Source organism: Stegodyphus dumicola, chromosome 11 (genome assembly GCF_044657685.1).
Source record: "Stegodyphus dumicola isolate Sdum_Otavi_A_Nest chromosome 11, ASM4465768v1".
In the NCBI taxonomy this organism is placed as follows: Eukaryota; Metazoa; Arthropoda; class Arachnida; order Araneae; family Eresidae; genus Stegodyphus; species Stegodyphus dumicola.
This window is the reverse complement of record NC_140778.1, coordinates 117,708,384-117,724,057: the sequence shown is the minus strand read 5'-3', so window position 1 is coordinate 117,724,057 and position 15,674 is coordinate 117,708,384. Positions and strand designations below refer to the sequence as shown.

At 33.7% G+C, this 15,674-nt stretch overlaps 1 protein-coding gene across 1 annotated transcript in view; it reads left to right on the top strand.

The window, feature by feature from the left end:
* LOC118201492 (uncharacterized) overlaps positions 1-15,674 on the top strand; it is a 419,621-nt gene that overhangs the window by 136,086 nt on the left and 267,861 nt on the right. The window contains exons 14-16 of the mRNA XM_085827141.1: positions 2,394-2,501; positions 2,593-2,700; positions 6,285-6,392. Coding sequence (XP_085683267.1) covers positions 2,394-2,501; positions 2,593-2,700; positions 6,285-6,392 — 324 coding nt within the window. The remainder of the gene's footprint in view (positions 1-2,393; positions 2,502-2,592; positions 2,701-6,284; positions 6,393-15,674) is intronic.

Genomic DNA, 15,674 nt, shown 5'->3' with positions numbered 1-15,674 from the left:
GATTTTAACAGAGAAACGAATCGTTGCATATTATATATCTGTATTGTGTATCACTTGTTAAAAATTTTTAGACTGCCCACTTGAATAATCATTCCTTTGCTTCCCAAATTCCACAATGATAGTTTATTAAATATGTGTGGTTATTATTTACAATTAATTTGGTGGATGAATTTTAAGAATACATAAACAGACAGAAACTATCACATAACTATCTAACTATCACAAGTAAACATCTGATAAATTCCTCTGAAAAGGATATTTACATTTTAATATGCTACAAATATTTCTCTTCTTAATTCTATATGGTAAATGAAAAATACTTTTGCGTTCCACGGGTTCGTGGATTTGGAGTGATGATAACAACACTTGATGAAGATTAAAAACTCAAATTATTCATCAGAACTACGCAAAAGAGTTCCAAACACGCGTTATGAGTCGTTGAAAAACTACGATAAACACACTGAAATAATCAGCAACACGGTCTTCAGGCTATAACGGTGAAGAGAGCTTCACGGCAAAGCACAAAAGTATAGCTCCCGACTCGCTTCAGTCGCTTTCAAGCTAATCTCAGATTTGAAACCACTACTACTGAACTCAACATGTTACCTCTTCCTCCGCCTACAGGCAGTATATATATAGCTTTAATGTAGCTCCGAGAACATTCCTGACGAAACCGGCTAAGAATGCGTTCTAAAATGTTCTCGCTCCGTCTATAGCATATCGCTAATTTTGTCACAAAATGGGCGATTTCGCACCAAATTTGGCAACCCTGTCTATCCCTGCCAATTTCTGGCAACGCTAAACCGGCTTTGCTCGGAAGCTATCTTACCACAGCTGGGCATTTCGTAGCAATACTTTCAGTTCAGAACTCAGCAAATTTCGATGAAAGCGAATATTGAAGGCTAAATATTCTCGTAAATTAATTCCATGCACCTATGAGCGTAAGTGAGTTGTATTAAGTTACGAGAAAGTTCGATTTAGTAGGTTCGCAATGTATTATATGAACGACACACGTTTCTTCGTAATCAATCACTTTAAAAGTTAATTATTATTATTTCAAGAACACAGGTTTTTGTTGTAATATTAATATTTCCCATGTGTTTTTGATTCAGAAATTTTACTTTTTTAACTTAAGCGTTAGGTAATATACATAAACTATTTCAGTGAGTAAATTATTACCATAGTGCAACAAATCTTGGAAATATAAATGCTTGGATTTCGCTAATTCGCAGATTTTCATTTCTTAAGTATACTAGAATATGTTTTGGAACTTTGCCGCAATTTATAGAGTATTTTTAGATGGAAAACTCTATTCCAGAAAGATCCAAAATTAAACATGCCTAGAATAATCCAGAACAGTATATTAACCCTCAAAATGACAAAAACACGAGAGAATGGATTAATACTTAATCCTCGAAGATTCACATTAATATTTTGATCAGCGCACAGCACTTTCAATAAATTTATCGAATGCAGCTATGTGGAATGTTTTAATATCAATACAATTTTTAACAAATTATTCTGATTCTGTTTTATACTTAGTTTCTATTAATAAGCTCCTGACGCCGGGCTTCTGGGACGCCAAAGAATTATCGCCTTGTACGAACAGTTGCGGATTCCGCACGATAACCAAATAGTCCTAGTAAGCCGCCCCGGGCGTCCGAATCCGCTCTCACCTGTCACCTGTTATATTTACTGAATATATAATAAATTTTTACTTTTATTACTCTATCGGAGAATTACCAGTTCATGAACTACTAACTATTTTTCTGACAAATCTCCTTCATATGCACTAAATATTTTGCTTAATAACCCTTTATAGCGGCCAATAAGTTTTCAAATTGTTACGTCAGCTATGTAGTTCTAAATGTAAAAGTCAAAAGTATAGAAACAAAAAATCTTAGTCGTTTTCAAGAACGCATGTGACTTGGAAACTTATTTATGTTACAGACCTACAATAAATGCAAGGATCATAATAGAATAAAAAAGAATATTTATTAATAAATCACAATTTCAAATAAAGAAAAATGAAGTCAGAGCCTCATTCGATTCAGAAAAATGAAGTATGAGCCAGAACTAGCTGCCAGGAAACAACAGATTAGCCATAGCGAAGTGGTTATTTATAATGTTAGTAATTAGTTCTTCCCTCAGCTTGTATTATAAGCAGCTGAAATAAAAGCACAGATTAAATTTAAAAGATGAGAAATCTTCAAATTTCAGAACGTGTAAATACTTCCATTGAAAAATGGATAACTGGGTCTTTAAAGCTAAATTTTCACAAGAAATTATTTTAGACATGCACATATTGAAACTTTTCTAAAATTAAACTATTAAGATCGTTTTGAGAGGAGGAGTATGAATAAATTATTTATTCCCATTTTCCTCTTTTCCAGATCCCTGTGTACCGAATCCATGTAAAAATGATGGGAAATGTAACTTAACCACCACCGGCTATAACTGTTCCTGTAAATCTCCATATTCCGGAGAAAGCTGCGAAAAGAGTAATTATTTCAAATGAAACTTCTTTTTTGTTTCTCATTAGAAAACACGTTTTTATACAGACTTTTTTATGTATTTTGGTTTTCATCTCAGATCTCTGTGAACCAAATCCCTGCCAGAAGGGTGGAAAATGCGAAACAGTTAATGGAATCCTTGAATGCAAATGCAGGAAACCATATTCAGGAGAGTTTTGTGAAAGAGGTATCTATTTAGTAGTAAATTATTTAAAAACTAGAAATTGCGTTTGCTAGTGTAAATAAAAGTAAGTGTATAAAATGTTATTTCTTGACTACGATAAACTTTATTAAATTCTTTAAAGATTTAGTATATCTTTCTAAAATCCAAACTTTCTTTGCATTATAAAATCCAGAAATTAAATTCATTGTATAATATTGTCAGCATAGATTGAGATGCACCTATAAAAGCCCCAGCTAAGGAAATAATGGGTAGAGAGGTTTCTTCTTTTAAAAAATAATAAAAAAAAACTTAAAATTATAACTTTTATGTTTTTTGCATAGCATAGCTTAAGGTTTCACAGTATTGACTTTTTTTGTGTGTTCAGAAGGTAGGGAATTAGTATTTATAATATTTTTTCCATGCGTTACTTTTCTAATGAATTATAAAGTTTGCAAGTCCCTCTACATTATTCCATATTCTTTTTCTACTGGTAACCTGTATAACCTAATTAAAATTATAATTCTAATGCTTTCTGTTTCACTTCTGCGTTGTTGTTCAAATGGAATCATCGAGAACTTGCTTGTATTACTTCTCGAAATTGCTTACCATATTTCTGATTGAATGAAATACGCCCAGAGGGAGATTCAAAACAACGTTCTTTGAGCAAAGAAATATGTACTCCAATGAGGCTTTCTGCAAATGAGATTTTAATAAATTTTGTGCTTTGCTCTTAGTTTTTACGGATAGAATATGGAGTTGAAAGTTTTAAAGCACGAAAACATTTTCTGGTTGATGTTGGCAGACTCTTTTCCAAATAAGAGGGAAGTATTTGAAGAAAAACAGTTTACTAAGGAAATGCCTAATTTTTCTGCAGCTCATCCCTCGTTTATGGAAATATTTCCAGACAAGGAGTTTAATTACCTGAGACTCATTACTGATCATCTTTAGTCTTTTTCCAGACTTTGACCGTCACTTATTAAAAGCAGTCAACGAATAACTCTATGAAGTACATACTACAGCAGTAGGAACATCTGTACCTGCCGTTAGCATGAGGAAAAGACTAAATACCAAAGAATTATATCTTCCTTCATAAAGGGAATTTGCTCCTTTAAATATTAAAGCTAAAATAGCACGATTAAGATTACGCTAGGTTAGGTTATGTCGAAAGACATACGAAAGTTACCTGCCGAAGGCGAGAGATATTTCGTGGATGACATTCTAAGCAAAACTCGTTATTGTTCAAATTTCAATTGGACAAAACTGTGCATGCAGCCAGCTTATTCACCTGGATTCTATTCCATATCGAGTTGCCAGTATTTATCCATCTTGACCACTCGATAGATTGACTGAGCAGGAGTGAATAGAAAGCGATTTTACAAATTTTAAATAGTCATTACAGATGAACCATGATTTGCTTCAGAATCCGATAATGAAAGAGTAATTATACGGCGATAATCAGAAACGTGCAATAAGCATGAAAAAATCTTTCAACAGCACTCCTTTTTCTTGAAAGTATGATGATATGGGTTCAGATTTAGTGCATCTGTCTACTCGTATTCAGAAAAGTACTGTCAAAACTGAAAGCAGTTGAGATTAAAACTCCTTGAACCCTTCGTGAAATTCTGTGCTACGGTAATGAATCCTCTCTTTCATGTGATGAATAATAATGTTCATCCTCAAAAAGCAGCTTTAGTGAAAGAATAGCTTGAGAAGTTTTGTTCGTATGCAAATAATGAGAGTATGTAGACATGTACCTTAATTTCACCGTAATCTATCGAGATGATTTTGTAAAATTTGTCATTGATCGTGTATCTTCTCCATTTGCTTTCATCCACATATTACCTTTCAAATATTCACTTTTACTGCTTTGGTTACTTGAATGAAGAGATGAAATATAGCTGTAAACAATGAATCAAGGACAGTCCTTAATAAATATAATAATATGTAAGTGTGTGATTATGGTAAAGCACAATAGGGCTATCTGCCTAAGGGGAAGGATGCCTTTGTGGAGAACGTTTTAAGGGAAACTGGCTCGTATGCATGTTACACATGGGGAAAACCATGAAAACGCCCATGCTGCCAGCCCGTTCTCAGGATTCGAACCTCGGACCGAACTACCAGTATTCAGCGATTTTACCGCCCGGACGCTGGTGGGCCCCCTGAACGAAGGTATGGCAAGCATTATTACTGAATACGTCTGCTATTTTGTCACACTTTGCTACTACTTCGGTTTGGTTAAGATTACCTTGCTTGACTATGGTCTGGATAACTGTTAATTTCTTAAGAAGGACCATGATAATTGCAGTAGGAATGAACCATTCCTGTTCTTTTTTTCTTGTTGAAAACACATTACTTGTGGGCTTCCTTATGCTGCTGCTAAAAGTTAACTTACAGTTCTTTACTGGTAAAGCAATATTAAGAGATGTGATTATTTGCTGTTTTGTGTGTTAATTTTTGCAATTTTTCACTGACTGGTTTTTTGCATTTATTATTATTTATTTTATTACTTCTTTCACCTTTTGTAATTTTATTTTATTATTTAGTTTCATAATCAGAAGTTAAAATGTATTTTGTTTTACGTTTGAAGTGATAAGAAGCGAAACTTTTCATGTGTGATTCGTTATACGGTACACTTCTAGACTATTACACGCTTTCGTTGCGCAGGGTGTTCGCTACGTTAGATACCACTATATATGTTAAGATCAAACACTGAAATACTCTTTTATAAAAGAACTTGCAGAAGAAACACGTGAACATTTTAGTGGATGCATAAAACATTCAGACTTTATAAATATAAACGTATCTTTTATAGAATTTACCAAAAAGATATAAACGCATTTTACAATCCTCTGCTCTAACACACTTGATCATTTAGAGGGCTTAAGAAACGCCAAAGGTTGAGCACTAGTGCCACGTAACACTGATAGTTCGATCCGGATTCAAATTGAGAATGGACAGGCTGCATAGGAATTTCATGATTTTCCGCAAGTGTAATGTATATGTGAACTAATTTTCACTAATTTTCTTTACAATGTTCTCCGAGAAATTATTCTTCTGCGTGGGCAGATAGCTCATCGATGTTTTATAGTAGTATAAAGAATCTAAATCAATTTCGGAAGCTTTGGCTGATCAGCAAATACGAATATTTTTTATAAGGTATGTAATAATTCTAAATTAAATTATTTCGATTTTTCTGTTTGGTTGAGCAATCTTCTGTTCAAAGCGAGAAATACAAAGTTGTGTAAGCGTGAAATAAATAAGAAACATTTTATGTGTTCGAAGTTATTCATAAATAATAAAAAATCCAATTACCAATAGCTAACAACATTCCAGTATAAAGAAAGATGTCTAAAATTCCCGTACTAATTATAAAATAATATTTCTCGCCTAATAAAATGTGCATTGTATTAAAATTTGAAAAACATTCATTGCAATTACTTCATTTAACATACTTTCGATGAACGGTGTAAAATAATCATACTCAAATACTTAAATATGAATACACTTCACATTCCGAGTCTGAATGCACATTTGTGATGTGAGCATCAGAAATCTGAATGTGGAAAAGTATAAGTGATAGTAATTTATATTCCTTTTATTTTTTCTAGATCCCTGCAGCTCAAATCCATGTCAGAATGAAAGTACGTGCACAGTGAAAGAACTTGATTTTGCTTGCGACTGTAAACATCCATTTACAGGAAAGAAATGTGAAATAGGTATGAATTACTGAAATCCAGTTTACTTAAGTTAAAATACTAAAGTTCATTTACACATGAGTTGTAAAAATTTGATAATTTAATGCAGAAAAGAAACGTTAAAGAAATAAGTAAGAGTCTTAATTTCTAGAACTTATTAAAAAAAAAAGGGCCAAATAAAAGTAATACTTTAATGTGCTGAACTTGTATGTTTTTTTCTTAGACAAAAAGCGATTATCAGATTGATTACAATACTCAGTACTTGACAAAACCTCTATTTAGCTCTTGACAAAAAATATTCAATGGGAATCAAATAAAATCAATCTAATGTATGAATGTATAAACTATGGTTACTTCTCCTACGAGTTTCTATTTCAGAATAAAGCAGTAAGATAGAAGTTAAAAGACAAATATTTCGCGTTCACCCAAATTCCGTAACACAAATGCAAATTACTAATTAGGTTTCAAAACGTTTCTGACAATAGAAGCTCAAAAACATTAATATATCTCCGAAGAAAAACATCAGTAGTGGCAAAGCCAAGAAACTTAGTAGAAAATGAAATGTTATCTTTCAAACGTTGATGAATTCAACAGCATTCAGTTTCACCATTCACACTGCATAGTTCATTATACCAGTGAAGTTACCCGTCACAAAGTTCTCGAAGGAAAACATTGTTACGTATAGCTATTTCATCGATGTCAAAAAAAAAAAAAAAATATGAAGTCTCTGAAGTCGAAAACACCGTTCAATCGATGCGTAATAGTTGACAAAACCACCGTCTGACAACGTTCGAGAGACTCATGGTTGGCTATTTCAACGCTAGAAACTTAGAAGAAAGTTTATTCAACTATTTCAACTGCAGGCTATCACTTTTTCGAAGAAGTGAAAAAGAGTTCATCTTTTTCAAGAGTAGAACAACGATTCTCACCAACAGATCCTATCAGTTCTCTCTGATACTCTTGACTTAAGCATGGCTGATCATTCATGCGTGGCCGGAACAGCTGGAGGAAAAAACGCGGGACGGAGGTGATAAACAACGACGAAAATTCGAAAATATTTCAGACTCTCTAACAAAATGACAAACCCTTTTCCACGCAAACCAGAAAGAATGTTTCAAATAACGCCGCCCTTTAGAACTATTCGCCTCCGAACGAGCAAAACACGTGTGTTCAACCCCGCAAGAAAAGACAAAATGCAGATGGGCAATCCAACCCCTAACCCCCTAAAGAAGCCGCCTCGTGAGAAACGGAAATACAAGCGCGCCCTTTTATCTGTATCACATATTCAGCTAAACGTAAAAGAGCTTTGCTGTAAACGAACGAAAAGTTTAAACAAAACTAAATATTAAACATTAATTCTGAAATACAAATATTGTAAATTCATTATCCACAGTAAAATAATATAATCACTAAGAATTCCAAATAATACGTAATAATTATGCACAACAAAATAATACATAGTAATTTCTATAACAACATTGGCTCATATACTTTTGTCTTTAAAATGGATTAAACGACGTAACATTTGGTGAATTCGGTTTCTTTTTAAGTACAGCATAATAATTTTCTATGCCATATATGCAGGCATTATGACAGTTCACTATTCACAAAAATGAAACTTTGCTTTATCACTGAATGTTAGATGAGCGGCAAAATCATGTCTAGCATTGCTATTTGCATGCAAATATAATACTCGTGTCTCTTGATAGAATTATCTGGTTCTAAATAATGCAATATTTATAAATAGTGCTGTTTTAGTTGCAGTCGCCATCTCATAATATTACAGATGGTTGTCTGCGGGGTATACGTTCACGGCTGGCGTGTTTTGCTGCTTTTATTGAGCCATCAGGGAAACATTCTCTACTATTCCTTTGAAAATTATTAGCCATCTTAAGCACAATATTACATAATTTAAAAATTTTAAATTTTAAGTTATGTAATATTGTGTACAAATATATTTCTATATATGTATATTTGTAAGTCATATGTAACTCAATAAAGTTATTGTAACCTTTTTTAAATTATGAATAAACTGCCGGCTAAAGGCCCCTGATGTGGACAGGTTTTCAGATGATTATTATAGCGAGTAATTGTAACATACTGATTTGGATAATTACAGTTACCAAAAATTGGTGATTAGCATAATAACAATTACAACAATTATAATTAACAAAAACTGGTAAGTATAACAAACACTACGAATTTTATCTCTGATGTTGTTTTAGTGCCCCACATACTTGTAACTGGCCTGAGCTGATTCTAATGCTGGTGTCTTCGTACGGCATGAAGCGAAACAGGCTATTAAATATACCAGTAAGTCAAACAACTACCCAACGGCAAAACTTCTGGAATCAACAAATATCTTTGATTTCTGGTTAAGTAAAACAATATTACAGATATTGATAAAAGCTATCACAAGTTGCATATGTTATATATTGAACGTATTTGAAATTATATCAGTTAAGATATACGTATTATTAAAAAGTAAAGAAAAAAATTATTAAGAAACATGCGTTTAAAAGTAAGCTATTAAAATTAATTTGTTTATTATTCACTATCTAATTGATTAAATCAAATAAATTAAAATTATTATCCTCATTGAATTGTAGCAACGTAAGGAACTATTTCTCAAAATTTTTTTTATTTATTCCCAATTAAAAAAAAAACCGGAATCCTCAGTAACCCCCTTTTGATGCACATCTTCTATTATGAAAAAGTGCAAGATTTAACAAAGTAACTGTGACATTTGTGTATTAATAAAATTAAGAATAAATACCCAGCTATATATAATCACAAAAAGAACAGTACAAATTTAATAAGTAAAAAAAGGCAGTGATTAGTTCCTGCCAATTTGTTAAAATTCGGCAACTTTCTGGTTAACATATATATATTTTCTGTCTCTTTCCACATGCTTTCGTGATGTAACAGAAACCACTCGGCGCGTATGCGAGAAGTATAAGTTCGAGTCCCGGCAGGTGCATTGCTCATTTTTTCTGACTCCTGCTTAAAAAAAGAGAAAGAAAGAAAGCAGCCTAATGCTTTTACAGTGGCGCCTGAACTAAAAGGTGGTGGACAATAATTCGTCACTAGTAGGATTCAGCGATTGTGTCCCCTAATCCCCAGGCGTTCTTTAAAAGGAGCAGAATAAAAGGAGCCCCTCCTTCAAACATGCGACTGTGCAATGGAAGCACACTTCGTGCGTATTCGAGAGGTCCATTTCAACACTTTTAAATCTCAGTCTGGAATTGCACAAATGCATTAAAAATAACGAAGGCTTTATCTAGGTTCGAGTCCTTGTCAGAGCATTTCTCATTTTTCATGTCTCCTGGTTAAAAAAAATCTCATGTGTACACTACATGGTTTCCTTGTACGCAATATTAAATTATACGCATTTTTTCCTGCATTTCTTTTTAACTTATTGAATCAAATCTACTTCGTCGAAAGCGCAAAAAACAAAATAGAATAAATGCACTCTTTAAAGTTCACTCTATTTGTTTACCACAGTGACACTCTGGCGCTAGGTTCACTTAACAGCGTTACATTTCGTCCATATTTTAACTCAGAATGCATATAAATTTATATCATTTAAAGAATTATCTAATCGTTGCCACATGTTCTATTCAAATACTGTATCAAATCTAAAACGATGTATAAAAGAAATTAAACAAGCCAAACAAAAAAACGAAACAGTTTTTCACAGACGGTTGAGTACTTCTCATTCAATTAATTCAGTTCTGACTTAGCAATAAGGCAAAAATACATAAAAAGTCAAAATACTATATTAAAAATTACGAAGTAAGTCTTAAACACTTAATTCCTCGAATAAATTCCAGAATGGATCGTGATTTAATTTGCAATAATATAAGAAGACGTTATCTTTGTTATTGAGAAGCTTACTTTCTCTAGATTGGCAACAAATCCACTATTCTGCTGTTTCAAATATAAAAAAGCAATGGCTGACATGGCAAAAATTATTAGGCTTTGCGGCACTTAAACAACTTTTAAATTTTTCATAATTCTAAAAATATTGCATACAGATTTACTAAAGGCATAAAAACCTGAACCGGAAGATACGAACAACATAATTCAATCACTTTTAAAGCAAACAATGCCCAATTTACAAACATATAAGAATAAAAAACTGAGATCACTGAGCCGAGGAACAGAGTGAATATGTATATACGTATATTTATATAGTTTTGGTGCGGCCGATTGTAACCAAAATACGAGGTGCACATCTATATGTTATAGGGAATTTCCAGTTTTCAACGTTCAACCTACATACAAATTTTTAACCTATATACAAAATTTCAACGTTCTGAGGCTACTCGTTTTTGAATTAGGCGAGATAAGTACATGCGCACAGATGCCATAAAAAGTTATCTTCAGAGCTCCTTTTAAATCAGTTTGATAATTTTTTGGTGGGAAAAGAGTCCTTTACTCTGTCCTTACATACGAATGTCACAGAAAAACAGAGTTAAATTGCATTCGATAGCGGTCAAAATGGATATTTTCGTTCAACTATCATGCCTGAATCTTTTCGCGATTACAATACTTCTTTTTTACTTCATACAAGGAAGTAGAAACAATGACTCTACAATCAAAATACTAAAATCGTCGCGATTAGTTATGTGCAGCGGATTTCAGTTTCCGGTTATTGGATTTAATTATTCTGCTAAGTCTGCTTTCCACTAAATAAAACAATGAAACTATAAAAATTTTCTGCATGATACTCATTTTACCAGAATATCTGATTCTCCTGCTAAAGATGCTGGGCCACGTGTTTATATTTAAATTTCAGCAGCTTGTTTGCTTGTAGCTCAATACATTCTTCTAAGTTCGGAGACGTGTTTTGAAATTGCATAGGAAATAAGCCAAAAGTCTCGGTTATGTATTCATCTTCAAAATGCATTGAAATTGTTTCTTTAGGCAGTAAAAAGATTCCAAAAGTCCACAAAGTTCATCTTGTCATTTTTTGAAGAGTAGACAACTTAGTGAATGTCTAATTTCTCCGTATCCTTTTTTATTTATTTATGCAATATTTCGGAATGAGATTTAAAAACATTGAAATGGTATTTTAGTTCTTGTATATTCACATCATTACCTTGGAGGTGCTGGCTCAATTTGGGCGATTTATTAAAATTTCTATCAGATAAAGCTATATTAATCGATCGACGTAAGGTGCGAGCTCAATTTACCTAGAAGAATAAATTGCCCATATGGTTATAAGAGGGAGATCCACTTCAAACCACAAACAAGGACATAAAGCGGGGAAGCCATTTTCTACTCCATAACACACTATGTCCTTAAAAAAGGAGAGAGAGAGAAAGAGAAAAAGAAAGAAAGAAAGAAGGAAAGCAAACAGACTTGGAAAGCAAGTAAGCAATAGGGAGCTCGAAAGTCAAAAAATAAGTAAAAATAAACTAAATACGATCAGCGGGGTTAAATCCACTGGATCTCGACGGCAGAAAAAGAGAGAGAAAAAAACATTAAAAAAAATCTAAATAAGAAAGATCATATGCTAGTTAAACAATAAACACTAACATATGTAATTTTAACACAAAATCACGTACAAATAAAGTATATTTTGAAGGAGTAAAACAAAATTTTAAACATATATATCAGTGGAACTTCTTTTTCCCCCAATGGCGGGCCCTCAGCCGACTTCGGCTTGGCTGCTGTTAAGCACCATAGGTGGTGGTCACTTTATTATGGAGGCAGGTAAGAGATGGGCCACATTTTGAAGTGATGGGCATTACAACCATGCTTTTCCGGGATTCGAGCCCGGGTCCTTGGATTTCGCTGTCGGTTCGCCTAACCACTGTACCGTCTAGGCGGCACAAGTAAAGCTTTAAAGTGTAATTAAAACATGGGCGTTGAATTAAAATCTCCACACCAACAAATTATTAGTAATCAAATTGTTAGCCACAAATCGTTAGCAAAATGCATTAGTTCTCTAGCAAAATTAATTTCATTATTATTACTGTAAAACTTTTGATACAATTGTATTTTTCCCTTATGTGTAATTTAAATGACAGTTCTCAACATAGTGAAGAGACTTTTTTTTTCATTTAAGAAATCATAATTTTTCTGGAAGCCTGGACATTCAGAGTCCTCTCAGCCTCACCCAAAGTAGCCTCTTTGACCAGCCCGTCAGTCCTCTCGTTTTCTAAGATCCCAACATGAGACTTTACTCAACTGAAGAATATTTTGTGACACCAAGTAATGACTTCATATAAAAATTTAATGTTTGCAATTAACGAATTATTACTATCAAAAGATGTGAGGGATTGAAGAATCGAAAGGCAACTATCGCATAAATTGATACTGTAATAAAGTTATTAAATTATTAACTGTTACTATATCAATACTAACTACTACACTGGCACCTAATTTTTTATCATGTCTGCTATTAAAGCAGCTTTTTTTGTTTCCAAACACGGTAGAACTATGTTGGAAAATTTAGGAAAACTTCTGAAGCAGAATTCTTTATGGAATATATCTTTTTATATTGAATTCTTTATAAAAAAGCAAACAACGTAAATCTTCATCAGTTCCATTACAAATTTGTCGTAACACCTCTTTGTTCAAAGAATTCTCCCTCATTTAAATTTACGCTAAAAAGCTAACTTAGTTTGGATCTGATATTGGAAAATTTTAAAGATTTTCAAAACTTGGTTCCTCTTCTTAAAGTAAGAAAAAAATATTTTAGCAAAAAACATTTTAAGAACTTTTTAAGTAAAAAAGGGAGGAACGACAATCATGTTTACCAAAGAAAATAGATAGAGCAAAATAAAAATAAACAATGCGATTTTTCGAGGAAAATGGTAAGAAAAAACAGCATACGCTAATGAAATTTTGATTCTGACAACTACTCTTGCACCGCTCTCCAAATTTCACACAGATCGCAAGGGAATGTAATCTTATCTCAGTCGTACATACATTACTTTTGCGACTGTCGTGTCATCTTCATATCAATGTTGCGAACAATTCATTCATGGTATATGTGTACTGCCGAAGCAAAAATGTAGAACGCTTCACGATTTTGCGTGTCATGCTTGCGCAATTTATTCATGGTAAAAGATGAAGTACAACTTTTTTTGGTAGAACGGAAATCTTGAATTTCACTTATGGTCTCAACTACTACGAGTTTTTACCAATAGATCAGGTTGCCATTAGGCCTTTCACGGGTTTTTAAAGTTCAAAGGTGCATCTTAATGCACCGCGTCCGAAGACGAAGAGTGGTCGGGTGGCGAAAGCCTCAGTGAAACTGTATTTTCTTCAGCAATTAGGCTCCTCCCCTCTAGAAGTCTAAAACGTGAATCGTCGAGGCCCGTCAGGTGGGGGGTCACCCTCCCAAGTGCTGACCACACGATTGCTGCTTGAAAAGAGAAAATTTGCCTAGTTAAGCAAATTGAGATTAAAGTCCATTTTTCCTTCTTTTTTCTAAAAAATGTTTTCAGCTAATTTTCCTCTTCGGCAATCTTCATAATATACATTGCAGCACGGAAACCGGCGGCAAGTTTTTCTCTTGTGTTTTTTGCTTTCTTTATATTTTCCATATGTTTTATGATGTTACTGATAAAGTCTTGGATATTTCCATTTTGTAACCATTGCATTGCTTCGTTTATTCTTTCGGTATTTCTTGATTTTTCCTTTAACTTTTTCGCTATAAAGTGGTGTTTCTTTCCTTCTATTTCCTTTTTTATTTTCTGTCGTTAGCGATGGAAAGTCTTCAGCGCGTTCTTTATAGTCTTTAGGTTTAGAGTGAATATTTTTCCGTTCTATCTTCTCAAATTTCTTTTTATATTCTATACATCCACGGTAACTACTCACCTGTTTCTCTTTACAAAACAGACAGGTTGGATTTTCTTCTCTTTTTAATGTGCATAAATTGCTCCGGTGTTCTTCTCCACATTTGCAGCATCGTTCTTTATTAGTGCATAGATGTTGCGAGTGTCCCCACTCCTGGCATCTAAAGCACTGTGTGGGTCTCTTTTTCGGGTTATATTTTTCAATTTTTATGTTAAAGCTGAACATATTGTTCAGAGCATAAATTGCGTAGCCGCTTGCATTTAAGTTCCAGAAGCCAAATGGGCAGTTTTTCAAAATTGTTCTTTGAACTTTTGCGGAATTGTTTAACTTTCAGAATCGGATATTTTCGTCTCTCTAGATCCTTAAGAATCGCTTCTTCTGTTATTTTACATGGTAAATCTTTTAATATTACCTTTAAAGGTTTTTCGTGTTGCATCAGATATGTGTGAAAAGGAATTCCTCTTTTCTTTAATAATTCTGTAGTTTTTCTGAAATCGTTGGATGTCTTTACGTAAACGAAGATCGCTTTTGATTTCATTTGCGCATCGAATTCTTCCTCGCATATTTTTCTTAAATCGTCTTCAATACTCATCCATTCTATCTTTTCTTGTTGGAAAACTATGGGTGGTGGTTTTTCGTCAGTATTAGGTACTGCATCGTCTTTCGTCTGATCGACTTCTAATTGTTCGTATCTGTTTGTCTGAGCAATTTCCATCGGTTCGCTGTTCAGAGGTATTTTTGCTACTTTTCGTGGTGATATCCATTTCTCTTTTTCCGGCTCTTCTTTCTGGGCTCTTCTACTTTCTATTTCTTTTTTCTTTGCCTCTATTTCTTCGTCGGTAATTTTTGTATTTTTCATAATATCCATTACTGTTCTTGCTGCTTTGTCGGGTCCTCCCATGCTTTTAATAAATTCAGAGATAGCACACTCCTCACTGGAATATTTCGGGGTTGTTTCCTCAGATTCAGATTCTGACATCTTTTTCTTTTTCCTACGTGACGTCTTCGGCGATTTTAAAAAGTTGGCTTTTCGTAAGGGTAATGATTTTGAGGATCTGAACGATTCACACTGCATATGTAATTTGAAAAGTGTGTTTTTTATAATTACACTGGTGGCCATTAAAATTGTAACAACATGAGGGAAAGCAAATACAAAAAAGGATATTTATTGCACGTAAACAGTATTACATAAAGACAAAATTATTAAATCTGTAAACATTTCGGGCGTTTACAGGTGTGCGAAATTAATAGAAACAGCTGCCACCCCTGGCAGGTAAAATAGCCTTTACCCATTATGCGTGGAGGCAAACCGGGCTTGGGTGACAGAAATCGGCAACTCATTCCATGACGCTTCAAGTCTATGCTACACTTATCAACCGTATTAGCTGGATATTAGTAGCAGGCCAGTCTCTCAGCAGCTCATGACCAGATGTTTTCAATGGGTGATAGATCTGGAGACCGTGCATGTCAGGCGAGCAAGCGAATACC